Genomic DNA, 27,645 nt, shown 5'->3' with positions numbered 1-27,645 from the left:
CACAACTGCCTTACAGGCGTCACCTCTTAGCTTGTCAGTGAGCTAGGCAGCGGAGGGAAGGCAAAGGAAGTGACGAACGCCAATTCTACAAGTTATGGTTGCGTTAAAATTCATTCAAACTAATTACGTGTTTGTTATCATTTGTTGATCTTTCATAAAAATACATCCCTTTAAGTTTTTTCCCCCCCAAGAAAATTTGTGTTTGCTAAACATGTGAGTCTTGGCTACAGCGATTGTGGTGGTTGCTAGAGCAGTTAGCCTACTTAGCAACATTTTAATTCTTGAACATCGACTGTTGCTGTCCCGGCTGTGTTTACAGAACATCAAGCAACCATCAGTCCAACAGTGACTCGATAAAAAATTAGATGTCATGCTTTAAAATATTGTGTACTTTGTAAAGGTTTGATTTGACTCATTTCATATTTGATTGGTTTTCACACATTTAAAAAACAACCGTTGTCAGAGATATTTAAAAACACATGTAATTACACCAAGGCACTAGCTGAAGATGATTTATTCTGAAGAACACACTTACCTCAACAGCTCAGCTGGTGATGCTGCAATGTGAGAGACAAAAGCTCAACAACTTGGAAACATTGGAAATTATATTAATCACTTTTAAATGTGATTTGACAGATCTCTGCAATTAATACTGATGTTGAAGCTCATAATGTCTGACACTATTAGAAAGGTGCTGATGCGACTGGTCATGAGGTTTGTGGTGGTGTTGTACTGGACTGCATAATATTGTAAGGTATAAATTTACTCACACACACACACACACACACAAAATTGCTCTGGAGTCTCTTAATAAAGTCAGATGCGAATTTGTTCGTCTTCCACAGAAACCTGCAGCCTGAATATGACAGCTCGTCGATCCTGTGACAGCCATAATGCAAAGTAACCCACAGCCCACTTTCTGACAGCACTCTGCCTATATGCTCAGTTTGTGTGTGTGTGTGTGTGCGTGCGCACAGTATATGCAGAGCTGATGTGAAGCCTCCTGACAGTCTGTGTGAATCTTTGAGGTTCTGACAGACCGACTCTTTGGACACAGAAAATAGAGCTGGATAAGAGCCACGCTTCTCACACAACACACAGGCGATCGCAGTGACGGAGGACCGGTGACGGGGCCAGTACGCAGCCAAGGATCGGCTGCCTGTAGGTGATAACTTGTAACTAAGGATGTGTTCCAAGATCCAAGAAGGAAGGACTGTTCTTAATCTTCAGTACGCATATTATGGGTGCCGAACTGGTCCTCGAACACCTCTGAACTACATCAACAGTGAGCATTAAATACGGGCACAGACACAAATTAGCCCCGAAAATACAGATAAAAATGAGTAAAGGAACCCCCGACATCCCGAAAGAAAGAAAGAAAAAATTATATTTCGTGCAGAGCATAAAAATTGCACAAATGATATTTTAACATCTTGTTTTGAGGATAATAACTTAATTCTGTTTTCAAGATTTGTTTTTAAAATCAGTTTTTTTCCCTTTAAAAAACTCTGTTTTTGGAAATTCACTTGCTCCGTAGCATCTTGTTTATAACTTATCTTGTTTTGTATTTCAACGATAAAAGTAAAAAACATCTGACGGCATGAGTTTTCATTTCAAGCCTTAAGGAAGTAAAGTCTAAAACATTTAAAAAAGTATCTACTCAAAACTTACATTAAAACTAATAATTGTAAATGTAAAATAAAATCTAACTGAATTCTTTACTGCCACGTGCTTGAATGAATATCCCACTGACATCTGATATCTGTATGATAATCAGCATTTCTAATAAATTATCTCATGAGAGAAATGCACCTTAAAGTGTAATTAAAACGGCATTTCACATTTTAAAATATATCCATAAAGATATGGAGAGAAGTTAAAATAATATTAATAATAATAATAATAATAATAGAATTGAGCAGAACACGTAATTAAATGTCAGTGGGGTGATAATAACAACATTAATAACAGTTTAATAAAAGTAAGCTTAAAGAGATGAGTTTTACAAGGTGTTTAAAAGCCTTAAGTGATCCACGGCCTTAGTTTTCAACAGAAGATGAGTTAAAGTGATCTGCATTAAAAATAATGATAAAATATTGTTGAATAATTAAAACCCAGTCCAACCAGGGATGAGATACATTCCTTTATTGTAATTAAAGTCTGCTCTGCCGCGCCGCAGGAATGTCACGTCAAAACAAAGATAAAAAAAAAAAGATCTGCTCAGATGAAGCATTTCATCATCTGTGAAAATAAAAACAAAAAAAAACAACAAAAAATTCTCAACCATTGCACATCATTAGGCGGCAAAAAATGTGGAATAAAACATTGCATAAAATACAAAAGGTAGCAATCAACACAGTGTTGTATGATTTAAGATTGAGGAGTAATGGCGATGAGGGCTGGGAAAAAAAATTAATGTGTTTCCAGTTTTAATTTTATTCTGATAATGAGGTGTGCTTTAAATTCAACAAAATAAAATCAAGAAAGGATTCTGTGGAATTTGCAGTGAAATATTTATAACTGCAGCCCTCACACTGATCAAAAGGAAGAGAAACAGCCGGTAAAAATAGTCCTCACAGTCTGAGGCCGCTCTCTGGACGGACACACACTCTGTCACCTGACAGCCGCTCACTTCCTCCACGCCTGAAACTACCGACACACTTCAGCCTCCTTCAACAGGAAATCCTTCATCTGCAGTGAAATCAGCTTGTTAGCATCCAAACTGAAAATGCTAAAGATGCTAACGAGCTGTTTAATTTCTTCACTTCCTGTTAAATTTAATAAACCAAAACATCAAAAGTGCCCTTACTGAGAAAAGGAACAGGAGGAAGAACAACACTGAGGTTCTGTTCACAGTTCTGACCTGCTGTTCGTTAGTTTTTCTGGATTCGACTGTTTATTTGTATTTTACGACAGAACACGTTATCTAACGTGACTTAACAGGGATCAGTTTACTTTGTTACCCCTCTAGTTTTGGTCTGAATCTTCCAGTTTGGACTGAAGCGCCAAGCCATCAAACACAGAGCTGCTTCCCAAACCAGATCTGGATCCACGGCAAGACCGTTTTGGCCCCTTAAGGCCCCGTTCAATGATGCTACAGGGGAAAAAAAGTGTCATTGTTCTGATGAAATAAACTGAGGTCAAAAGTGATTCTACTGAGCGATGCATCTCAGGCACCACAGGTCTGTTTTAAAGAGATTTACAGTTAGAAACTGGATACTGGATCTTATTTTAACAGTTCAGCCTGTCAGTCTAATTCGGTTGGTTATGATAACATAAGAGTAACTTGGTGAAGAAAATGTTATCACGACTTACAGGATTAAAAATCTTTAAAAACAAGACCCAGGTTGTAAAAACAACAACTTTCCTTTGACATCTTGTCTTCCTGGTTCTCCTAAACATCATTTTACTCTCAGAGCTGTCTGGTTTGATTTGTGAACGCCAATATGACATATGAATATGATTTTCATTTTCCAGCGCCGGTTTGGGTGCTTAAATCAGAATTTACACCTGCGTTTGATTTGGTTTTCTTCTTTGTGAAACGTGAGATTCTTCCTTCTCTGCTCAGAAAAACGTTGCCTTCACTTTACGATCATACAGCAACCAAATTAAGGGCTCTTACTTTGAAAGGCATGAGGGAAGTGAGGGGATTGAACAGGTGACAGGAAGTACAAGACACACAATAGCAAAAAATGCAGCCAGTCGTCCTTCATCACTGACTCCAGATCAGTTTCACAGCTCACAATCCAAACTCCAAAATAAAACCACATATTCTGATTTAAAGGTTTGTTTTGGGGGGTTTTAGTGGACAAAGGTTCCCATATTTACCTGCTGTTCTGTTCTACAAAAAGAAGCTGTTAGCATGGTCAGCATAACAACTCATACTGCTGGATAAAGGATAAATCCACTAATGTGGAAATGTTATTTATGTGGTTCAGGGTTCAGTCCTGTTTCTGCTTCATTGAAAAAAAGTTCTGCGAGAACACTGCAGCGAGACACATCCAATCAGAAAGCTTCTGAAGATTTTCAATCGATTAACGTTTGAATTTTTCTGAACATGCTACAACTGTGACTTCACAGCTTTGACTCTAAGAAACTCTGAGCAACCGCCGCCGAGGCTCATGGGTACTGTAGTATTTAGGGAGAACGTATGGAAGCCCTTTCTTGCCAGGAGAACTAGAAGAAATGAAAAGTCGGGAATGTTAAACATAAATATTCTCATGGTAAGTCGAGACCGTTATGATGGACTTAAGTGTCGAGCATCATTCCTGAGCTTGCGAACACGTATCTGAACACTTTCCTTTAAAGTCCCCCCCAGTTAGCATTTATAGGCAGTATACAACATTTAACAAATTGTTTAAAACACACTATAATAATACAATTCTAAGCAGTTAAAGACATTTTTAAGTATTTATTAATATAAAGTATTTGTCAACAGTTATAACTTCTCCTATGAAGACATATTTTATATTAGTACAGCTGTGTTTTACTGTATTGTCATTCATTATCTGCTTATACACCAGCCTCTCCACTTGTGGGTGTCCACAGGAGGAGTTATAGTTGTTGACAAATAATTAACAAACACTTATCTGTTTACAACTCCATTATAGTGTGTTATTAACCATTTTTTAGTTGTTTATATACTGCTTATAAATAGACTTGTTGCTAGGTTCACTTGCTAGCACTTTCTGGAGTTTTTGACCATATCCCACAGCTTTCTTCAGTGAACTTGTTCAGTTGTCATTACATGGCCGGTTTCGGTAAAAGAAGGGGAGTATAATCTCCTTCTTCCTTCGACCACCTGTTATCACGTGACAGAGGTACCGCACTTCCAGGTCCACGATGACATCTGAATCCGTTTTATTTTCTGAAAAAGGCAGTGGGATACAGTCAAAAGCCCCGGAAACAGCTAGTAAGTGAAGCTTCAGTTTAGAGCACTTCATCACAGATATTACGCTTAATTAAAAATTACTGACAACTGCGAATTTGGAAAGTGGATTTAAACGTCATCAATCAATAAAGTCATAACTTTAGCCTAAAAATTTTATTTTTGTAGTGGAAATTTGTGGGGAAAAAAGCATAACGAACCCTGAAGCGACAGACTACGACAGAAACATTTGTAAAAGCAAACAGGCACCGGCACAGAAAACTGGATGTGCTGTGAAAAATGCACAGGCATTAAATAAACACCCGTTTCCTTTTTGCTGATACAGGGCTTTAGTGACTTCTGTTTGTCTCTTATAACTTACTAAGTCAAACTTCTGAAATAAGTATCACATTGTTTTGACTTTCCCTGTTTTGACAATTTATTTTCATCATTCCTAACTTTTCTTTTTCCTTTTTATGGCGGGAACGTGCTTCCATACCTCCAAAGACCTGAAGGAGAACTGAAAAACATAATTTCTTTACCTTAGAATGTGGATATCTGTCTTTGTTGAGGAGCACTGAGGTTATCCTTAAAAATAAACTCAAACACAATTTTACAGAGTGGGATTCCTCCACCTACTTCTTCACTCACCCATTCCCCTCGTGTCTGGTGAAAAAATAAATCAACAAAGCGTAAATACTGACACCATATGAGAATCTGTTTGTGTGGAGAGGATCATAACTCATGCTGCATTCAGGTCATACGGGAGCTTGATCTTTGAAAATAACACTCATCACAGGTTTCAGATTATTAAAAAGATCCCACGCGGGAAGAGTTAGTCGATTTTGACTTTTTTCCTCAGACTTCCTAAATTCTGATAACACTAGGAAGAACACGAGGAGTGCAAAACAGTTGTTAATATTATTGTGAAAGCGTCAATCAGGAGAACGACAATTACTCTCACAGGACTTGAACGCAGCACAGAGTTCATCAGAAAAATAAAAAAAAAGAGGAGTAAGAGATGGTGAACTGTAAAATCAAGAGTTTTGTTGTTGATTTTTTTTTTAACTGCAGAAAAGTCACTTCAAGCTGATTCGCTGCCTCACTTCTCTTCTTCGCTCTGAGCATAAACATGAGGATCAGGGTGACCCGGGAGGACAGGTGCATGGTGGGTAGTGTAGTTTGACCGGAGCCTGTCAGGACTGTCTGTTGTGTATGTGTGGACTCTATGAGATGGCCTTCGCCTCGGGTAAGAAGGCCTCCCAGTATTTTATCAGCTGTAGGAGAAAAAGAAAAAGAAAATTAGGCTATTCACTTTTCATTTATTTGCCACAAACGTATTCTGGTTTTATTTGTATTGTTTTTTATTTTATTTTAAACACAAAATATTAAGGGGGAGCGAGGGAGTGGGGGAAAGGGAGATGGTGATTTTACTGTTAATGTAATTGTATTAAAACAATTATAATGAAATTGTATTTGTATAGTGTAAAAAATCAAATACATTGTATTCCACGCTCAGTGTTTGGAAGTCTGTGGCCATGATGTATGACAAAATGTAATTTTTAATTTTAAAATCCAATTTAAATTTCCATCATTTCCAGTGTACTCCTAAGCATAATAGCACTGCCATAATAAAAATTTAATTGAATGCGAAATGGACTTTTGCATCTAAATTTAAATTCAGAATTAGAATAACTTTATTGTCCATTGTCCATCACAAGGCAATGGAAATTTGTCTTTGATGTAGCTGATAAAAAAAAACAAAAACACAGTACACATTATGTCCTATGTATGAATTATGTTCTAATTTTGGCTAATTCCATCTGAAAATGAAATAAAAATGGCCTTTTTCATGAAGCTTATTTTTATAATGGCTGACTTTGACAGATCTCGCAAAAGAGGCCGCAAGAATCCAGCAATTATGAAAGTTTTCATTTTCATTGCATTTTAAAAGTTTTTACTTTTATTCCGTCATGCATCATGCGCACATGAACGCAAAATGAAATTTCAATACGATTAAAAGATTTTAATTTTAGCAGATGTAGTCTTCCATAAAATGTGGATGTGTGTGAATTTATTAGATTTTACATACAAGTTAACATTTAGCTAGCTTGCTAAATTATAGATAACATTATTTTGACTATAACAATAATGTAATTTTAATAATAATAATAATAATTGTCTTTACCTGCTGTTGTGTCTGAACCAGAGACTCCAGGTATTTGATAATGATCGTTTTAAAGTCCTTCACTCTCTCTTTCTGTAGGAAAAAAGATTGAAAGTCACAAACACATTTTCATTCTCATATTTCTGAGGATGTTCCTTACATCAACAGATGAACATTCATTTATCCATCCTTCACCAAACCATCTATTTGAAAGCTCATTCACTCATTCATTCCCTCCTCCGTTCATCCGCCAAGTCTTCTCACCTCAAACCTGCTGACTTCTTTGCGTATGGTTTTGGAGATTTGTTCAAAGTCTCTTTCTCCCTGTTGGACCTTCCCCTCCAGCTGAAACACACACACACACACACACACACACACACACACACACACAGCATTTATAATTTCCGTTTAAAAGCATCCCCGATTCAGACGAGGAACCTTATTGGTCCAATGTATTTTGATGAAAGTCTCTAAGTATATCGACATTACAGACTGTTACAGATTTGGACTTTAAACTGTCAGTTTATCAAAATTAGGAACAACAACAAAACAACAAAAACACAATAAACTGCCCACATGACTCTACAGATTATTGCCCGACCGACACTGGATTCTCCAGGCTGATACTGATAGATATTTAGGATTTTAATAAGTCTGATAATATATCAGCTGATAGTAAAAACACTAACAGTTTCAATACGGATCTCTTTAGATTCATTTTTTCTCTTCCTAATTGTGACGACTGAGACAAATACTGAGCAGGACATTTTACAGAGAATGAAAAGTCTACTTGTTAAAGGTTTCTGGTGGACGAACTTTGAAACAGACGTGTCTAAATTTCCTCAAAGCTAGTTTGGCATTTCTGTCCTGCCATTTCTCGTCACTTATTGGCCGACATTTACACCTAAACCGAAATATCTGCAATAAGCTTATATCGGCCTGGACGATATACTGACTTAAATAAGAATCTGTCCAAAATGTGTTCCTCAAAGAGCGCAATCAACTTAAGGAGACTGAATCTGAAGTAAAATCAAGCTTTAAAAAGGTGTGGATTTAAATCCGGCAAAGATCACCTTTCAAACTGCCGTTAACTTTCTAAATCATGCCTTACAAATTTAAATTCTGAATTAATGCATTCAACAAAACAATATCTTAATTCCACATCTTTTACAACAGCAGCAAATAAAGTTAAAGAAGACTGTAATTTGAATGAACTGCTGTAAGTGTGAGCTGAGTGAGATCCAGTGAGGAGGGACAGGAAGCACTCAGAGACGTGCTGTGTGCACCGTGACGGTCAGAGGACATTATTTTAACATCGAGTAAATTGCAGCTTTCAAAACGTCGTCACTTATTGTAGAAACCAAGCTTTAAAGTTTCACAGATTTACCAGCAAACAGCTGTAACGTTTTCACAATTCTTCCCATTCAGATGTTGGTTTGGCGCTCTTCTTTTCTTTTAAAGACGACTTTATTTTTTGAAATTATTTTGTAACCAATAAACATCTTCTGCAGAAAGTTTACTTTAAGATTCCTAAAATAATTAATTGTGAAATTGACATGATTGAGATTATGTAGTTTTACTCTGGTAACTCTGACCAGCACTAACTGGAAACTAATCCAATAACTAAACCTGCATGTATTTCCATGATACTTGTAGTTTAGATTAGAGTTTATTAATTGAAGTTATTGATATTTAGTGAACTAACAACAACTGCCTGGTTAAATGAGTCTTTTAAAGGCTGAAATACTGATGGAATTTAATTATATTGATTTGCTGGTTATATGAAATATTCATGGATACAGACTAAAAGTCTATGCTCTATAAGCCACGTGGATGCAAATAATGTTTGACTACGTGATCTAAGTTGTCACATGAAAGGGTTTGTCTGTTATTTGATTCTAGGTTTCAAGTTAAAATTTTGACCCAAAATGAACATTTTTAACCCTGATGTTCAGAAAAAGGCCAATTTGAGAAAATCTGACTAACACTGACAAACTACTTCATGTGACTCTGGACTGTTTGTCAGCAGGAACGCAACACAACACCAAAAACAAACAAAAACTGAACGGTGTCATGAAAATATTCAACTCAACAGTGATAAATATGAGAGCCAGATTGTACAATGAGCCAAATGAAAGGTGTGAAGCAGGCAGTTAGGCAGGTGGACACAGAGCTGCAGACAGACAGGTACACAGTCAGACAGACGGGGCAGGTCCTACCTCCTCAATCTCCTGGTTGCAGGAAGGCATGGCAGGGAAAATGCAACAAAATTTAAGAGGCAGGAAAAAATGTTCAGAGCTTCCAAAATCATAGAGGAAGATCCAGAGACATGAGCAAACAAAATCACCAACCAAAAGGAAGAGTCCTCCCTGAAACACAGCTGCTGTTCAAGGTTTAAACCTACAGCAGGCTTTGCCTGGATGGGATATACAGCATTTTGATTTGTAAAGCCACAAGAGCTGAGAACAAAACCTTGTTTTGTATCTTCTGAGAGCAAACTGAATCATGTGTTTGGTCAGATTTTTAGTTGCGTTTACATGTTCTGTGTTCAGATATTTCCTGATTTAAAAGTCAACATTTTGTTCAAGTTATACTGTATTATTTTATTTTGGCCAAGTTCTTGTATGACAGTTTGAATTGAGACATTAAACACTGATGCTTTTGAGAAATTTGGCTTATTTTGTCAAATGGAAAAAAGGCTGTTTCTAGAAAAATGTGTTTATATCGAGCAAAGGGTGGTATTTAAAGAAATAGCTCAACATTTTTGGACAATACACTTATTCTCTTTCTTGCCAAGAGTGGGATCAGAAGATGGATATTAATCTCATGTCTTTGTGCAAAGTATGGAGCTCGAGTCAAGACGTGGTTAGCCTAGCTTAGCATAAAGACTGGAAGCAGGGGGAAACAGCTAGCCTGGCTCTGTCCAAAGTTCAAACATACACCTACCAACACCTCCAAAGCTTGCGGATTACCACTGTGTGTCTCGTTTGTTTAATCTGTACACAAACAGAAATGTAAAAACAACACTTTGTGGTTTTAGGGGCAGTTACATGCTGGACAACAGTACATCTATCCGCCTGATATGAGCTGACAGTCAGACCCTCCGGTGCTGAAGTTAAAGCGGGAGAAGACAAACAGAAGCAGGCAGCAACACACACACGTTTTCTAACTGGGTATCAAGGCTGCGAACATTTGTTCCAAACTGATGTGTTAAAACTGCTCAACTCTGTCTGACCAGCAGCCACAAAACACAAAGATGCTCATTTTACAGACATTCTGGCATCTGAAAAGCTGCATGGAACCACATCATTTGGGCATTTTTTACTGAATAACTGACATTAATCACGAATCAGCTATCAACACTGTCATAAATCAATTTTATGGCATGACAATTTTGTTAAAATTTCTATTAATTTGAATATTTTTCTGTGTTTAATTGTTTTTTTTAAATTCTTTATCTATTTAGAAACAGGGATGAATTCTGCTAATTGTTAAATTGTTCTATTTATTCCTGCAATTCTTAATTTTTCCTGTTCTACAAATTGTCAAATTTAGGCCTTCTGAGTCTAAAAGCTATTGGTATCTTCCTTTAAAAAAAACACACACACACACACACACACTCACACACACACAAAAAAAACACATTATATGTACCTTTAAATTACAAAATGTAAACTGCACTTCAGGTCCCTAAATTCCCAGAAACTCTGTAGTTCTGATTTAAGAATTAAAACTGCCGCAAAAATACCATCCAGAATAAATAACAATTTTATTGACAAGATCTGGAGGAAAACTACTTTCTAATAGCAAAACAGTGTCCTTGTGCAGACAGCAGCAGTGTGTTTCAGACTCTGGCTGTTGTTCCTGTTTGCTGCCCACAGGGGGCAGTGTGGGTTAATAATCTGCCAGCAGAGACTCTGAACACACCGCTGTGTTCTCCATCACTCCTCACTGAGAGGAGTTGGAAAGGTCTGATCTTTAATTTACTGAGTCACACTGACATTAAACAGACTTCAGCACAACAACACACAACTAATGTGCACAAAACCTTTTCTTGTATTTTCTATCAAACTGTGAGTCTGTTAAATGGGGACCACGATACAACCAGTGTCAATTTTATTTATATAGCGCCAATTCATAACAGAAGTTATCGACTCAGCTGTTGGCAGACTGAAAGAGGACGAAGAAGAAGAGATTAGGCTATGTTCCTGTTGGTACTGTGACGAAGATCAGGAACGGCTTTGCTATTTTTCTGTTACTGTGTTGTTTCTCGCAGCGAGGAGGATAACAGATGTTTGTCCGCAGAAAAAGAAAACTACGTGACAGCAACAGCAGCGAGGCAGCAGGAAAGAACAAGGCTGAAGAGTTTCTGCTGCTTCCACAGGAGGAGGACGTTCACAGAGTTTACTGTTAATCTTTTTCACAAATACTTCTTCTGGACTCTTAAAGGTTCATGCGCACAAAATCACTCCTTCCCGTCAGATTACGGACTATGAACGTGTTTACAGTGTGAAGAGGGTTTATCTGGCATTAATCTGTGGTCTGAAGCAGCTGTTCACCAGGTTTCCAACAGCAGCAGCGTGAAGTAAAACTCTTTTCAGGTTTTTTGTCTTTAGAAAAAGCCGCTGTGTGTTTTCTGTTGGCTGTTGTCAAGGCGTGAACCAAAACCTGACTCCTGACAGGCGGCAAAACTCTTGTCTGCTCCAAATAAATGTTGGTTGTAACTCTACTGCGATCTGTCCTCGTCTGCAGCTTCTGACAGCTTCCTCCACCTCCCCCAAAACTCCCCCGTCCTCCCCCCAACACCCCACATCTGACAGCTCCTCTGCTCTAACACCAGACCGCCGACCACGCCAACTGTGAGAGTGTGTGTGTGTGTGTGTGTTGTATCCTGACAGGATGAATTTGTGTGGTGACAGCTTCAACAGACTCTAATAAAGTACTTTTCTACTCTCTCTTGCTCTTGTTTGTCGTACTGAGTTCATGTGGAGTCTGCAGACCGAAAGAAAACAAGATTTGTAACCAAAAAATAAAGTTTCCACATGACTGAACTGTGGAGGTGCGCTTGTTTTATTGTTTTATCTGGCTGGACACAGCTCAGAGAGAGGAGAGTGATTCCTGAGAGCAATGTTTCACCTGATTTTGAACCATACTGTGTATAAACATGTATTATCATACTCATAATATGTTTCAGTGTACTAATTATTTTTAATTAACGAAGGCTTTAAGAAGTCCCGGGACAAAAACATGAAGACTAGGAATAACCTCATGACTTCTTAAGAGGCCAGTGTCAGCGTGGTTTGGTGCTGCATTTCAGGATTTCACCCTCCAAAACTTGTGTTTGTATTTCTCTGGGGGAGTCCTGCTGCCCAAGTGGTTTGAGACGCACACAACATGAACTTCAGTGCCCCAGTTTGATTTTTAACGTATGATACCTCTCTGTTTTCTGGCAGCATCTCCATTGTAACTAATCTGATAAAAGGCAAAGATGACGCTTCATCGGGAGGCGTGTTTGTGTCTCCTGATGGACGTCGGTCCGGTCTTCTCTCTGTCGGCTCTGTGTTTGGTCTCCAGCAGCTGCTGAGGGAAACATCTGGCTCTGTAGCTGCTAGATGCTCCGCTATGTTCAGCAGCTGCTCTCTGACTGTGTCTGTCTGCTGTTTGCTGCTGAGCAGCTCGTGTTCAGAGGCTTTTTACAGCTTCTTCTCTGGAAACGACGCTCTGAGAGCCGAGAGGGAACCAGAGCAGTGAATTTGTAACAGATGAACAACGAGCTGAAACTCATTATGAAGCGCCGTAAAGCCGAGCGGAGCTGCAGGTTCAGCTGATTTTATTCTCTGGAGGTTCATCGCTACCAGAGACTCCTTTTACAGTGTTTTCACATCGGCATTTAATACATTGTTAATATAAAAACATCCATCATAGCCGCTTTAAATGGACAAACTGAAGCTGTATTCAGCCTGCAAGTGAACGTTTGAGAGTGAATTCTGCACTGAGGATACTTTCCCGACCCTTGTTCTACGCTGCAACATTCAGTTTCGCCTGTTGCTTCTGGACGATAGCACTGTGAGACTGTGTGCTGTTGACATGAACAGTTACTGCCAGTCTGTCTCTATGCACTCTCTGAACCACTGTACTCGTCTTTCGTTTTTTTTTTTTTTTTTTTACAAAACGTGATTTCCTTTTTTATTAAGTACCTGCTGCTTGCTCTGTGTATTGAATGTTTGTGTTTTGCATGTTTTAATTAGTATCTAACAATGTAGCATAATATTGTTTTGCGTTTCCTTGTTTATTATTGCTTTGCAAGCTTATATTTAATGAACTTCTTTAGGGCGACTCTGTAGTCTGTTATTATTATGGCCGTTTATTTGACTGCTTTTGCCTCATTTCATCTAGTGTGTTCACTGAACATGAGATTCAAACCTTTATTACTGCTGATGTTTCACAAAATAAGACTGGATCGTTTTTTTCACTTGTTACTTTGATTACTGTTTCCGTCAATATTCATCCATCTATGTTTCTATCCGTCCGTCTGTCTGTCCTCCGTCTGTCTGTCCGTCCGTCTGTCCTCCGTCTGTCTGTCCGTCCGTCTGTCCGTCCTCTGTCCGTCTTACCTCTTTGATCTCGTCTTTGGCCTGCTGCAGTTTGTCTGGTTTGTTGGTGAACTGCAGTTTGGCTTCAGCTTCTCGTTTCTTCTGCAGGAGCATCTGACTGTCCTGCCATTTCTGCCACGTCTTCATACGGTGGTCAAACACACCCTGCGCACGCACGCACACACACACACACACACACACACACACACACGTTTGTTTCACTGTCCCCGTGGGGGGAGAGTCATTGACATAATATTTTCCCTAGCCCCAAACCCAAACCGTACCCTCGCTGTAACCTGTACCCTAAAACCAAGTCTTAACCCTCAAAAAGCAGTCTCTAACCGTGGGGACACAAGTCCCCATGGGTTAGTGTGCATTCAGGTCCCCACCGGGATATAAGAACATGAAACACAGAGTTTAATACACACCAAATGTCCCTCACACTATAAATAAATGAGTCCACTGTTTACTCCAAAGAGCCTTTGAACAATGACATCAGTTACACATTTACCGCATCTCATCTACCTAAAAGTGTGTTCACGGACAGTTTTAATATTAACTGCATCCTGTAACTTTAAAGGCTAAATGCTGAATCTACTGAAAATGTTTCCTCTGTTGCATTAGCGCTGAGTTTTAGTTTTATTTAGTTTACGTGAAAAAAGATTAAAAACATAATTAACAAACTTTATTGTAAGCAGCATATATTTTAATGGATCTAAGTAGATTTCTATTTATATAATGTTTATATAAAGCATACAAATGCTAGATAGATATTATAAACAGCAGGTCAGTTTTATCTACATTTTGTAAATGGGTTGGCTGGGTTCAACACACAGGAACAGTTCTCAATAAAATCAAAACCACCACAACTTTATTCTACTCGACTCTAGTTCTCTGCTCTCTAATCTACTCTTTCACATCCTGGCTCGTTCCTACCTGGACTCAGGTGTTTCGTGTCCAGCAGCTCAGACAGCAGGTTGGATCAGTAATTCAGCAGAACAGAGTGATAGTTATTACTGGTTTTAACTTCGCTGCCCTAAATCAAATCTAATGTACTCTACAGAGGGGCGGAGGCCTCAGGTCCTGCGTTAAGGATCTGTGTGAAGCAGAATCTACCAGCAGACCCGCTCGTACCTTGACGGCGGTGATGAGGCGGACGTAGTCGCCCAGTAACTCAGAGAAGAGGTAGAAGTCTGCGTTGGCCTGGTCCTGGTGCAGCTGGTCGATCTTCTCCTCCACCTCGGCCAGCTGGGACAGAGCTCGGGACAGAGCCGTGTGGTCCTCGCTGTTCCCCAACATGGCCGCCGACTTGGCGAACTGCGCCGTGTTCACAGACAGCTCTGGAGAGGAGATTACGGGAAATTCAAGAGTCTGGCGCCAAAACGCGATGCAGGACGTGCCAGCAGAATGTCCCAAAAGCTTTACTTTTTAAAATCATACTAATATCTGCTGCAAAAAAGTGAAGACTTTCCTATACTTGCTCTGCCCTCAAATCAAAAAACAAACACTTTCTTCTTTTTGGGTTTAAATGCAGATGAGGTGTACACTCGTGCTGGGTCGAGTTGAAACTTTTTAACTGACTGATAAATAAAGCAGTGGAAGTTATCATTGCTGTGGAGACATGTTGAATATTTATCAATATCCGTGTTAAACATTTTGAATGATAATCCAAACAAACAAGACTGTTAAACCAACGGAAAGTTTTCGTATTGTAATGAACATCTCTTCTGCTGTGATAAGTCTTCGCCCATAAAGTAAAACCAGGCGGCCAGAGGAGGCTATCACCACCAGACTCATAGGGAGACGTTACGTCGTGTGGCTGATAGCAGTCCTGCAGCAACAGGTGGGTCAAAGCTCCTCCCCCCAGGGCGGGGGAACAACGCACTGATGAAGGACCACCAGGAACATCCTCATCATCACGTCAAACTTACCACATAGTCACAGCGTTACTTTCTGCTTGTGTCACTTCAGAAAATACAGTTTAAAAAAAATTACAAAAAACTGAACCTGGTCATCGGGAGCGACTATGAGATCCTCAGAGATTAAGATCTGGAAATAATTAGTATCACACACACACACACACACACACACACAGAGGGCAGCATACCTTTCCTGTGACAGACCAGAGACTCCACACTGGCATGAAGTTTCCTCAGCTGAACATCCAGATTCTCAAAATGCTGCTGCTTCTCCTCAAACCACTGAGACACACACACACACACACACACACACACACACGTCAGAGTAGGTTGGTGCTGAACTTTTAAACTGTTTAACTAAAATAATCTCTAATTGTCCAGTAATCCTCTCTGTTCCATCTGACTCTCTTGTCTTCCTTCCTTCCTTCCCTCCTCCCTTATTTCTCTCCTTTCTTTCTTCCCCCCTATTTCCTGATTTCCATGTTTCCTTTCTTCTTTCCTTCCCCCTTATTTCCCTTTCTCCTTTCTTCAAGGCTTACTGTTTGCTATAGCAACACTTCCCTACGTCATTATTTCATCTTTTCTTCCTTCCTTCCTTCCCTGCTCCCTTTATTCCCTCTTTCTTTCCTCCAGAGACCTCCTTCTCTGCGCTCTTTTTCTTTCCTTTGCTTCATCCCACAATCCTTTGCTCTCTTCTATCCACTCTTCTCCTCCTGTACCTCCTATCATTCCCCTCAACCCTCCACCTTCTCTGCTTCCTGCCCTCCGTCACTCACAGCGTCCGACTCGTTCATCTTGATGGTCATCTTGTTGACAGCGTCTGCGGCCTTGTTGACCATTCGCAGAAGTCCGGCACTGCTCAGAGCCTGAGTGCTGACCGCCCGCGGCAACTGGACAACAAACAAGCAAACAGGATGAGCAGCGAAACTGGGGAACAGACACGCTTTCATTTACCACTCATTTTGCTTTTTTTATTTTTATTTTATTTAGGTATATTTGATGATATTTCAGTAAAAGAAACTCCGCTCTGATCTGTTTACCTGTTGTCTTGATAAATTCAGTATAATGCATATTTCCACAGCACTAATTCCATCTGTACAACAACAGAGCCAAGTCGTACTCACTACTCTGCTGAAAACATGTTGTCTGTTGAACACTGACACTGTTTTCATTCAGTAATTATTTCCAGTTGCTTCCATTTGGCTGGTTTTTTTGTTTTTTTTTTTAAATCACTGTTACGGTACCATCAATAAAACTAAACACTTCCTGCACTGATGTTTCACGTTAAAAGTATTCCAGCAGCTTAAAGGGAATACTCCCTCCTGTTTCTGGTGGGAGGAAGTGTTGAGTTTCATTGACTTACTGTGGAAATGTACATCACACTGAGTTTACCATGTGAGCCATTATAGCGCAGGTAATTCCACGCCCCCTAATTATTTTCACCTGGACTTTATCAGCGACCCAGTGTCATTATTCTTTTGTTCTTTCGAGCTCTTATTTTGAGGATTTATTCTGCTTGTGTTCAGTTATGTCGTCAATTTTGTTCTTCTCGTCTCTGGCACAGTTTTCTTCTCTCTTTCATTCTATTGTTTGCTTTTCGCTTTAATCTTTTTCTCATTCTGTTTCTGATTCTTTGACTTGTTGCCTTTGTTTTCTTTTGCTTTTCTCTTGTTGCATTTTCTGATCGCTTCTGATCATCTTTTCATCTACTTCTGTTTTGTTCATCTTTTGATTTAATTTACATTTCTTCCCCTGATTTTTCCTGCTCTTCCAGTCTTCTACAGTTTTCTCTTTAATTCGATCTTTCATTCTCTATTTTTAATCTTTAGCTTGTCACATCCTCATCATGGTTTTTGATTCATAGTTTCTCAAAATCGTTCCATCTTTCACATTTGTTTTATCTGTGTTTCTCTTTATTTCTTGTTAATCCTTTATCTTTGTTTCTTTTCTTCCCTTTTTACCCCAATTCTTGCTCTCTGTCTCATTTCAAATCACTGCATTTATTTTCTTTATCTGCTCTGTTACCCAGTTTTTGTCTTTCACCTTCATGCTTCTTCTTCCTTCCTTTGATTTTTACTTTCTTTTGCTGGCAGTTAATCTTCTCTTGTTTCTTTGTCTTTTCTGCTCTGCCTTTCCTTCCATCTCTCCTCTCTCTAACTATCGCAGCTGTGGTCTTTTCTCTCCTCCCCTCTGATTGTAATGTCTGCCACGTTTTAGCTCCAATCAGATTTAAAGCTGCAGCTTTATGTGCCGAGCAACTTTAACAGCCGCAAAAACCGCCTCAGAACCCATCACGTCACTCTGAAAACGCCCGGACGTCCATCTGAAAACAGGCTCATTTTTCTTCATTTTGGAAAAGTTTACTTTTTTCCCGGACATACAGGGTTTCCTCTGACACTGGAGCAGGACCCCCAAAATCTCATTTTACGGTGGCGGCAGCAGCCAGGGGACGGCTCCGTCCCCCAGGGCTCTCGCTGACGTGGGGGGGGGGACGAGGGTAAATGAGCGGAGGCGGGGGGTAGAAATAGCTTTCAATTGCAGCCTGGTCCCATTCCCCCCCACCTCCCTCCCTCCCCCCACCTCTGGTTGTGTTTCATTAAGCGAGCCGGACGGACCGACACGCTCGGTCAAGCATCCGAGGGAGTCATCTGTTAAATCGGTGACACGAGGCCATTTACTCTGGACCCAACGACTGCCGGCTCCTTCCCAACGCAATCCCACCAACTGTTAGGTGGGTGGCAGATGGAGGTGATGGGGAGGAGGAGGGGGAGCCAACAAGACGAAATGTTACAGAGGATTTAGTCTGAGTGGACAATAAAGCGAGCAAACATGAAACGCCGCAGGCCCTTAAACCCTGAGGCAGTTTTTAGAGGCTCGGCTCGCTGCCGCAGACTCGGTGGTCTGACCTTGTCGGGACGTTTTGCTGCTTGTTGGGGAAACGAAGTGAAGAGAAAACTCAGACAGAGTTTTTTGCCTTTTTGGAGGTCGGTTATTTGTTTTTGCTCCATTTCAGGCAGGGCCTAAGACATCTCAACACTACCGGTCAGATTACCAGGACATTATTGTGTTTATTAAAGGTCCCCAGAGGATGGATCATTCATGACCCCCTGACCTTTCCACAAGTGTCACTCTGTAGCTCCACTTCTTGTAAGCCTGTAAGAATAATAAAGGCTGTGTCGAAAATCTATCTATTATAGTGGCTATAATCAAACTTTTTGTAATAATGTATAAATGACGATGTGAAAGGTGTCTCTGGTAGTGCTGAAGCTACAGAGAATTATCACATTTACTCATTGTTTATCCGTTTGGCTGCAACTTTACCAGCTGCTGAACATAGCGGAGCATCTAGCAGCTAAAGAGCCAGATGTTTCCCTCAGCAGCTGCTGGAGACCGAACACAGAGCCGACGGAGAGAAGACCGGACTGACGTCCATCAGGAGACACAAACACACCACTCAAAATGAGTTCACCATAGTTCTGATGCATTATACAGAGATATAGCTCGGCTTTCACGACAGACATTTTACACATCTTACAAAAACTAAAATTTGAAGTAATCAAATGAATTTGAAATATCTCCCAGCACTAGCGTGACGGTAGATAAATCCTGGTTAATAACCATCCATTACAGCGCCCATACAGGTCAGTCCAGCCTGTGGTCTAAGTTGTTGCAGTTTGCAGGTTTTGTTGATTTTCTGCAGTAACACTGATGAAGAAGAAGTTTGTAACTGACAATGCAGACTGTGTATTAAGGGCTGACTGGACTTTCTGAAGTTTGCCAGTGACATTAAAACGGCACCAGACTGAAATCTCTTAGGTCACTAAACTGGACATTGAGCATTACATCTCCGCCATAATTAATAATAATTGTGCAATATTCTGTGTACTACTCCCGTGCAATATTAGTTTCTTATTTATTGTTACTGATACTATATACCTCTATTACTCTCGACAGTACATGCACCTCCGCTTATTACTATTACTTATTACATATTTAGTTACATTGTACTTTATACTGTACTTCATCATCAACCGGTAAACCCACTTGGTACTCGACACTTAGTTTATCTTATACTTATACCCACCTGGTACTTAATTTATTTTCTGACCTGTTTTTATAGTGTATTGTATTATATTGTTTGCTAGTACTTTCTCCTGTGTGCGCTGACGTAAAGACGAGCTGCTGTAACAAAGAGTTTCCCTTCGGGGATCAATAAAGTATTTCTGATTCTGACTCTGAAGGAAGCGCAGAGATCTGACCGGTTTGTTGTGTCCTGCTCGTTCAGACTGACTGACGCTGACGTGTTTAACACACATATGTTCATGTTCTTCTAGTAAAATGCATAATTTTTGGTTTACCTCTGAGCTCTCCAGAAACTGCAGGACGTCGGGATCCTTCAGCAGGATAGGATGCTTCACTGTTCTCATCAGATACCTGAAACAGAACAAAAATACTCATCAAAGGAACTTCACTTATTACAGTATAACGACCGGTTTGTAATCCAGTGATTCGTTAGTCTCCCTGTTGGTAGTTTCTTCTTTGACATGATTGGTTGGTGTCAAAAAAGTAACCATCGTCAGTATTTAGAGGTTCTTGGCTCTGTAAGAAGCTGCTCTAATTAAAGAGTGCTGCTTCCTGTTGCAGCTCTAAAACAGTCTGAAAATAAAAAGGCATGTGTGTTTTAAAAGACAGGAATATCTCAACCCAGTGTCCAAACACAAAGATGAAAAACAGAATTGATTTTTCAAGTGATCACCTTTTTTTTGACAAAAATGAAAAAATGATCTATGTGAATAAATAAACTCTTTCTAAACTGTATTGTAACTGAGGGTTTCACGGAGCCCCCTAAAGGTCACGGCGAGAATTGTTTTGAGGACTACTTTTGCGTTCCCTCGCAATACTTTTCTCCTCTCGACACGCTAACTCAGGATTGCAGAGCGCCGTGCATTTGCATCTAAAAGCTACAAACCGCACATTTGAAGACAGCGAGGTGAAGATTCTAAGTAGAGAGAAGAGTTGGTTTGAAAGAGGAGTCAAGGAAGCCATTTTTGTGAAAAAAGAGAACCCCTCTTTGAACAGAAATCGTGGTCTGAGATTTAATCTGCCCAAAGTCTATCAGAGTGTATTAGCACCTTGGTCAAGCCAATCACATGCTAATCAGGTACTTAACAGTGATGAGGGAGGTGCAGCCAGAGAACAATAGGCCTGATTACTGATTACTGGGCCATCTTGGAAACTATTAGGTCAGTTTCAGGTGAAACTAGCTAATCAACAGATACTCAGGTAGACTCCTCCCTGAGGGCGGGGCTTATGTAACACAGAGTAGCTTAAATTTCTGAGTTCCCGTTCCATTTTTTCACAATTGAGAATGACTTCCGGATGGGAGCCGAAACGTCTTGATTCTGAAAACAGCGTCCAGATGACTACGACTGAAACCTTTTCTACGACCTTCCACTCCTTCTGAACAATATGTCTATTTGTAATGGAAGGCAGTGTGGAGATTCTCAAGTTAACGCATTTAGCATTGTTTATGGACTCCTCACCTTATATGATGTCTATTGCAAAGAAGTTTCAGATAGAGCATTATCAAACTTCTGTGTCCGAGCTGTATATAAGGAACATCAATTATTGCTCCACACTTACAGCAACAGGCCTTCTACCGAAACCTGTTTCAGCGTTGAAGGTTACTTTAATTTGTTTTGTGCAGAGATCAGAGGACCCTGTGCAGAAACACAAAAAGCTCTCCAGCATTCCTGAAGTGTCTCTGCAGGCGGTTCAGCGCGGTCTGCTCGTTCTGTGGCAGAACCACAGACTGTGTGCAGCATTTCAGTCGCCGTCTTGTTTGTTGCTTTTTTTTTGACTCGTACAAATACAGCACATTAGCTTTATGAGGGAGATTCAGCTGCACATCTGTAACTCCTCCTCTGGAGACGCCTCCTCTTCCTCAGTGAGCCCCCTCTGGAGTCCAGCACAGTCCACAGGACAGTAACTGTTCACGGATGAAACCGACAGCATCCTGCAGATTACCGTCCTGCTTTCCTCTGCAGAGAACTCCTGATCTAAGAATTTGTTTAAGTTTACTTTCACTAATTACATAACCAAGCAGGCCTATTGGGCAGTAGCACTATATCAGCAGACTTAATGCCCGGTTCAAAGCAAAATTCAATGAGCTGACATACTGTTGCGTTGCGTCGGGAGCAGCTGAGCGGAAATAGACATACAGCTCAGAAGGAACGGAAGAAGAAAAGTGTTGCGAGAGAGCGCAAAACATATTGCGAGGGAATGCAAAAGTAGTCCTCAAAAAAAAAAATCTCTCTGTGACCTTTAAGGGGCTCCGTAGGGTCTTTATTACCAGAAACTAAAACATTCATAAAGAATTAAAGTTAAGAAAGAAAAAATAAAAATATGTATGTGTGTCCATCAGCGTGGAGTTCTGCATCTCTGAGCTCCATCAGCTGTCACTGGCTGACCTTCCTGTCAATCAAACACCATCAGTAAAGGGCAGCAGAATGTCAGCCCCGCCCCCCTCCCCGCTCCTCAGTATTCAACACACACACACACACACACAGTTAAATGAACATGTGTGTTGTGGTAATGATGTATCTAATATTTGTGGTTCAACCTTTCGGCCTGTAAAGTTCTGACCAAGTTGGTCTTTACCATGACTGTGCGCACGCGCACACACACACACACACACACACACACACACACACACACACACACACACACACGATAATAGAAGCAGGAAAAGCAGCTGTAAATAATAAAATTAATAATGGCTGAATTCCATTTAGTCAAATGTCTGATTTGCACTACTGCAGCAACACAGACTGTTTATTATACAGTTTTATCATTTTTATACTTTATTACTATTTTTTATATCCAAGTAATTTTCTTTATCTCCTTCTGTGTAATGCCCTGTTCTAACTTTCCTTTATTTAACGTTTAAGTATTAGTTTTTTATGAGTGGAAAACAGAAAGGACAGCAAGCTAAGAATTTCAAATGCAACTTGTGACAATAAAGATTTAAATGAGATGTTTGCGTCATTTTAAAAGGGAAAAACGCTCTCAATTTTAATCACTATATTAAAAGAATCTAATTCCCAGACAATATTCGGTCTCATAACAAAATCAGTATTTTGCCCAAATCTACTTATTGTATTTACTGTTTGTCTTGTGGGTTTGATTTTCTAACAATAAATAATAATAATAATAATAAAAAACTGCTTTTCAGCAACTGATATCAATTCTCAGATGTCAGAGTGTCCTTGAATGCACCACAGAGGATGGATCTGAAAACTGTTCCTGCTCACACCTGCATCACCACATGGTAATGATGTAACCGTGACAACAGAAATAAAGGTGACTCAGCGTTGACTGGGCTGGATTATCTGTCTGCAGTAAACTGATTTACACAGAAATAAACGAGAACCAATGAGGAAGGAGATCAAACTAAAAACGGATGGCCGATTTGTTAAAATACGTATTTTGCATATGATGCATCTGTGCTGACCATCTTCAGGCCTAAAGCTCTTTAAATCCTCCAGAAGGAGCAGCAGAAAACTAACTCATTTATTATTTTCTTCTCATCGTACCTCTCCAGTGCCGACCTCCTCTTCTCCACAAACTCGTTGGACGACTGGTCCTCCTTCCCCACCTTCACCTTGGTCATCCCTGCAGACGAGGAGACGCTCATTAATTAATGTAATTAACGTAACACACACGCAAAGGATCTGCCATCACTGACATCTTACAGAGCACATTTTACACAGACTGTATTTACTCTATGTATAATGTTCCCATTTATGTTGTTATATTTATTAATATTTACTGTTGTGTGTCTCATATAACAGTGTAGAGAGTCAAATATCATCGATTTAACTGGCGATTGTGACCCCTGGATGACGCTTACAGACTCTGCACCTGAGTGTGAGAGCAGTCAGCAGAGGGAGTGTGTGGCGGTGGCTTTACTTACCCACAATGCTTTTCTCCGGTGCGGGGGGGACGATGTAGCCTATGTGCAGGTACTTGGAGGCCAGTTTACTATGCAGACCCAGAAAATCACTGAAACGCCTTTTTACTGAGAACTCGTCGCTCTTAAACAGAGACATGGAGGTCTGGGCGAGAGACAGAGAGAGAGAGTAAACCTGAGATCATGCAGAGGCGTGGTAGTTCTCAAATGTGTCCAACAGTAGAGGACTGCTGGCTGGTTACAAGACAGAATCGCAGTCTGAATGTTCACATTAAAACATGGCAACCAAAACATCCGTGTCACAGCTCTCTGCACGTGTCGACTGTTTTTTTGCCGCATCAGCTTGAAGAGCGGCAGCGTCCTTTACTTTGGTTCAGAGAGAAGTATCTCAACAAATGCTGGACTGACTGTAAGTAGTTTCTGTAGAGACGTTCAGGTTCCTCAGAGTATCCTACCATCTTGGAGGATCCCCCGACTTTTCCTCTAGCGCCACCAGCAGGTCAAAGTTCCCCATCATCCAACACCCGAGCCCATGACAGCCTCAGTTGTATTTTGACATCGATGCTAACATTAGCATAATAACATGTAAACTGTACGCATGTTGAGCTTGAAAGTTAATTCTTGACCTTGCTGCACTGACCATCCTCAGGCCGTCCTGGTGGCCTTGTGGACCACGCAGTCCTGGGGACTCCCTGAGAGGAACTGCCCACTGGGGAGTTGGCTGGGGAGCTCCCCCGAGAACTACATACCTTCTTCAGTTTGCATTCACACCGCCAATAGGAACGCTAAAGCCGGCCTGTTGGTATAGCAAAGTCACTTCTGCGTGACTGCATGGCTAATATATTATAAGACCTTATAATACATCCATGCGCTTTACAAAAATGGTGGTGTTCGACCAATCACCGTACACTTACGTCACTCAAGGTTGCTTTTGTGCCGTGAGTAAGAACTCTGAAGTAGGAGCTAAAAATGTCCCTCAAAACAGCGCACTAAGAACTACAATCGCTCCCAGTTGTTGTAGTGCAGACACAATTAAAAAAGAAGGGGGACTTTGGATTATGAAAAAGTCCCTCCAGTCCGAAAACGCCTCACAGTGTCTCCTGTTCACTTCCAGATGAAGGCTGTTGTTGCATGTTTTTGCATTTTTTACCCGAGTAGTGGTAAAGATCTAAGAACAGCACAGGTGTCCAACAGTTTTGTTTTCTCACCTTGGTTGTCACTTTGTAGGCCATGTACGCATTCATCCCATCACCTGGAACACACACACACACACACACGCGCAAAGTTGAATCACACAAGAAGAATGATTTGCAGTTTGCTCCATTATCTCATCAGTAGTGACCTATGGTATTGACACTAAGCGGTAAAATACACAGACAAACACAAACACGTCACTGTTTGGTTTCCTCACTATTTAAACAGTATTAATACTCTAAAAAGATAAATAGAAGAACTGATGCTTGAAACAGGAATACACTCAGCTCAGACATCAAACTGGTTAAACTGGTTACATGTGTTTTCTTGAGTGTTTCAACAGCTTTATTTACTGTCTCTTTGTGACCTCGTTGGTTATTTACATAAAGGGACCGTCAAGCAAGCTGAGTAATTAACAGCTGCACGGCCTGCTGAACATCAAGTGAAAGTCCTGTACAGTCAGCTCACATACTGATGGTTTATAACCCCCAGGACTGATTTCATGTTTTTAGCTCCAAACCGCTAAATCATCAGTGTGGCGTTTGTGCTGTCCAACACTTTTGGCTTACGGCCTGTAATGACACATTAGAGCCTGCAGGGGGAACTCGCGGGGCTGCAGCGCTTCAGTGTTACATCAATAAACCATTAGCACAATAATAAAGTGTGATGACCGAGTGAGCAGACCGCTGGCCTCCGTCACTGTCTACTCTGCATTTTACCTCCTCCCTTTCAGAGTTTCTGCTGACTGCAGATGAAGAGAGAAAAGCTGATGTAAAATATCACCTCCAACATGTTTATTATCTTCAGGGAGGGGAGAGGCAGGACAAGAAGAAAATGGGGGGTGATGGGAAATGTAGTCTTAGTTTGTAGAAACACAAGCACTGACTGAGAATGTCCCCGGTAAATGAGGGAAATCATCAACTTCAAGAAACTAATTGGGAAACCCTTTTTCTCATTTTGCAGTAAAAACTGTAAAATTCACTGATGTTAGTGGGATTTCTCTGATCTTTCCTTGTCTGAAACACACCTCTCATTGCTCCAGGATAATCCAGGATGATCCAGGATATTCCAAGGACTACAGGGATGTGAAATCATTGTGTACTCACCAACTTTCTCAGGGTCAGACACTGATATGTGCATGTCGAATGAATCGCCGCCCTCCTCCTCTTCAATCTGCGGAAAACACGAACAAAACAGGGTCGCTGCATGTTTTCCTACAGCAAAGTTCAGTCAGTATATAATGACAGCAGCTACACAACAAGAAATCTTAAATGAAGAAAAATACACTTTTTCTCTTTCTCGCTTTATATGTATATGAAGAATGTAATTGTGAAAGTATCAGAGTCAGATCATTAAATTATTGATTAGCAAAATCTAAAACAAACTCTTGGAAGTTAAAACAGCTAACTGTCACGCTTCAGAGCAGCTTAACAAGCAGCATAATGGGGTACAGGTCAGATAAATTAAGTACCAAGTGGGTATACTTTATTATAAAATGAGTATAAAATTAAGTGTAAAGTACAAAGTGGATTAACCAGTTGATGATAAGTATGTACAGTATAATAATACATTGTAATGATACAAGTAATTCTGGTTTCAGCAAAATGTCTCCAAATCTGGGCGAACTTTGATTCACAATAAAACAAATCTAAGTGTTTCTTTGCAAACATGCCGGCGTGAGTGTGTGAGTGCAGTCACCTCGTCGAAGGAGGAGTGTGTGAACATGTCGTCGTGGGCGAAGCCAATGCGAGGGGTGATGACGGAGGTGGGAGGGGTGATGGGGGTGATGGCGGGTGACGGGCCGTCAGACAGCAGGACGTCTCTCCCTGGACTGTCCAACGAAACCTCCTCTGTGGCCTCTGTGACAGGACAAACACAAAGGCTGTGGGATTCCACATGTCATGACGTAAACTAAGGCAGTACTTCTGCCGAGCTTAAAGAATTACTTAAGCTTAACGTTCCCCAGTGGAAGATTCAGAAAGTGAAAACCCAACGTATTTACAAAAGGTGACAAGAATGAGAAGCAAGTAGAAAATGACACACGTGCTGTACAGTCCCGTACAGCTTTTCCTGCTTCGCCTTTCCGTGTGCTGCTGTAGACACGTGACGTCACGTGAGTATCTACACATTTGACCTTGTTGAGGAGAAGACTTTTAGTCTCTTTTAATGTTCTGATATAGTTTGCTCATCTGTTTTGTGCCAAACGTCACGTCACTGAAGCATCAACATAAACCACCAATGTCTTTTTACCTCGTTTATCACAGTAATTGTTTAAGTTTAAAAGAATTACTGTATATATATATATAAAAATATCGATATCTATACAGTATATACACATTTGCCCAGCCCTAGTGTGTATGTGTGTGTGAGCCAGTGTGTGTGTGTGTGTGTGTGTGTGTGTGTTTGTACCTGCAAACAGGTCCTCTGGATCGTCATCGAACAGTGAATCCAGTTTGGGTCCGTTTGAGTTGGTGCTGATGTCTTCAGCAGGTAGACTGGCTGGTTCTGGTTCTGGTTCTGACTGTACACACACACACACACACACACACAAATATATGTCACTCCTCGTGCAGATCATTAGTAGGAAGAGTTTATTGCGCACAGATATTTTAAATCCTTTACTTCATCTCTGATAGATTGTTTATGTGATGCTGACATTGTATTTGGTGTTTTATCCTTGACTGTTACTAACATTTGTCTGTTTTGGTGAAGTTTGGTCAGTTTCTATAATTAGATAATACATTTCTACAGGTCTGGTGTAGTAAGAGCTGACCTTCTACAATCACGGATAGGCTATCACTTCATTATTAAGGCACTTTATCAATTAAAAGTTTACTGAATGCAGCCATAGTAGAAGTCCTCCATTCTGCATCTATGAAGCGAGGGCCACAGGACTCCCCTTTAAATATTCATCGGTAGCTGAACATGCACGC

At 40.4% G+C, this 27,645-nt stretch overlaps 1 protein-coding gene across 2 annotated transcripts in view; it reads right to left on the bottom strand.

The window, feature by feature from the left end:
- Window positions 1-2,130: 2,130 nt before the first annotated feature.
- snx2 (sorting nexin 2) overlaps window positions 2,131-27,645 on the bottom strand; it is a 31,829-nt gene continuing 6,314 nt past the window's right edge. The window contains exons 2-16 of one of the 2 annotated variants that reach the window (XM_044197577.1): window positions 27,122-27,233; window positions 26,411-26,571; window positions 25,819-25,885; window positions 24,727-24,770; window positions 23,522-23,663; window positions 23,142-23,220; window positions 19,905-19,980; window positions 16,323-16,436; window positions 15,735-15,828; window positions 14,762-14,967; window positions 13,649-13,792; window positions 9,254-9,265; window positions 7,299-7,379; window positions 7,056-7,127; window positions 2,131-6,144 (exon numbers count right to left, since the gene is read on the bottom strand). In XM_044197577.1, the coding sequence (XP_044053512.1) occupies window positions 6,094-6,144; window positions 7,056-7,127; window positions 7,299-7,379; window positions 9,254-9,265; window positions 13,649-13,792; window positions 14,762-14,967; window positions 15,735-15,828; window positions 16,323-16,436; window positions 19,905-19,980; window positions 23,142-23,220; window positions 23,522-23,663; window positions 24,727-24,770; window positions 25,819-25,885; window positions 26,411-26,571; window positions 27,122-27,233 (1,455 nt within the window). In that variant the 3' untranslated portion in view covers window positions 2,131-6,093. The remainder of the gene's footprint in view (window positions 6,145-7,055; window positions 7,128-7,298; window positions 7,380-9,253; window positions 9,266-13,648; window positions 13,793-14,761; window positions 14,968-15,734; window positions 15,829-16,322; window positions 16,437-19,904; window positions 19,981-23,141; window positions 23,221-23,521; window positions 23,664-24,726; window positions 24,771-25,818; window positions 25,886-26,410; window positions 26,572-27,121; window positions 27,234-27,645) is intronic. The other variant, XM_044197578.1, reaches the window with a different exon arrangement.

The sequence above is a fragment of the Siniperca chuatsi genome, linkage group LG5, assembly GCF_020085105.1.
Source record: "Siniperca chuatsi isolate FFG_IHB_CAS linkage group LG5, ASM2008510v1, whole genome shotgun sequence".
NCBI lineage: Eukaryota > Metazoa > Chordata > Actinopteri > Centrarchiformes > Sinipercidae > Siniperca > Siniperca chuatsi.
This window is presented reverse-complemented; position numbering and strand designations above follow the sequence as displayed.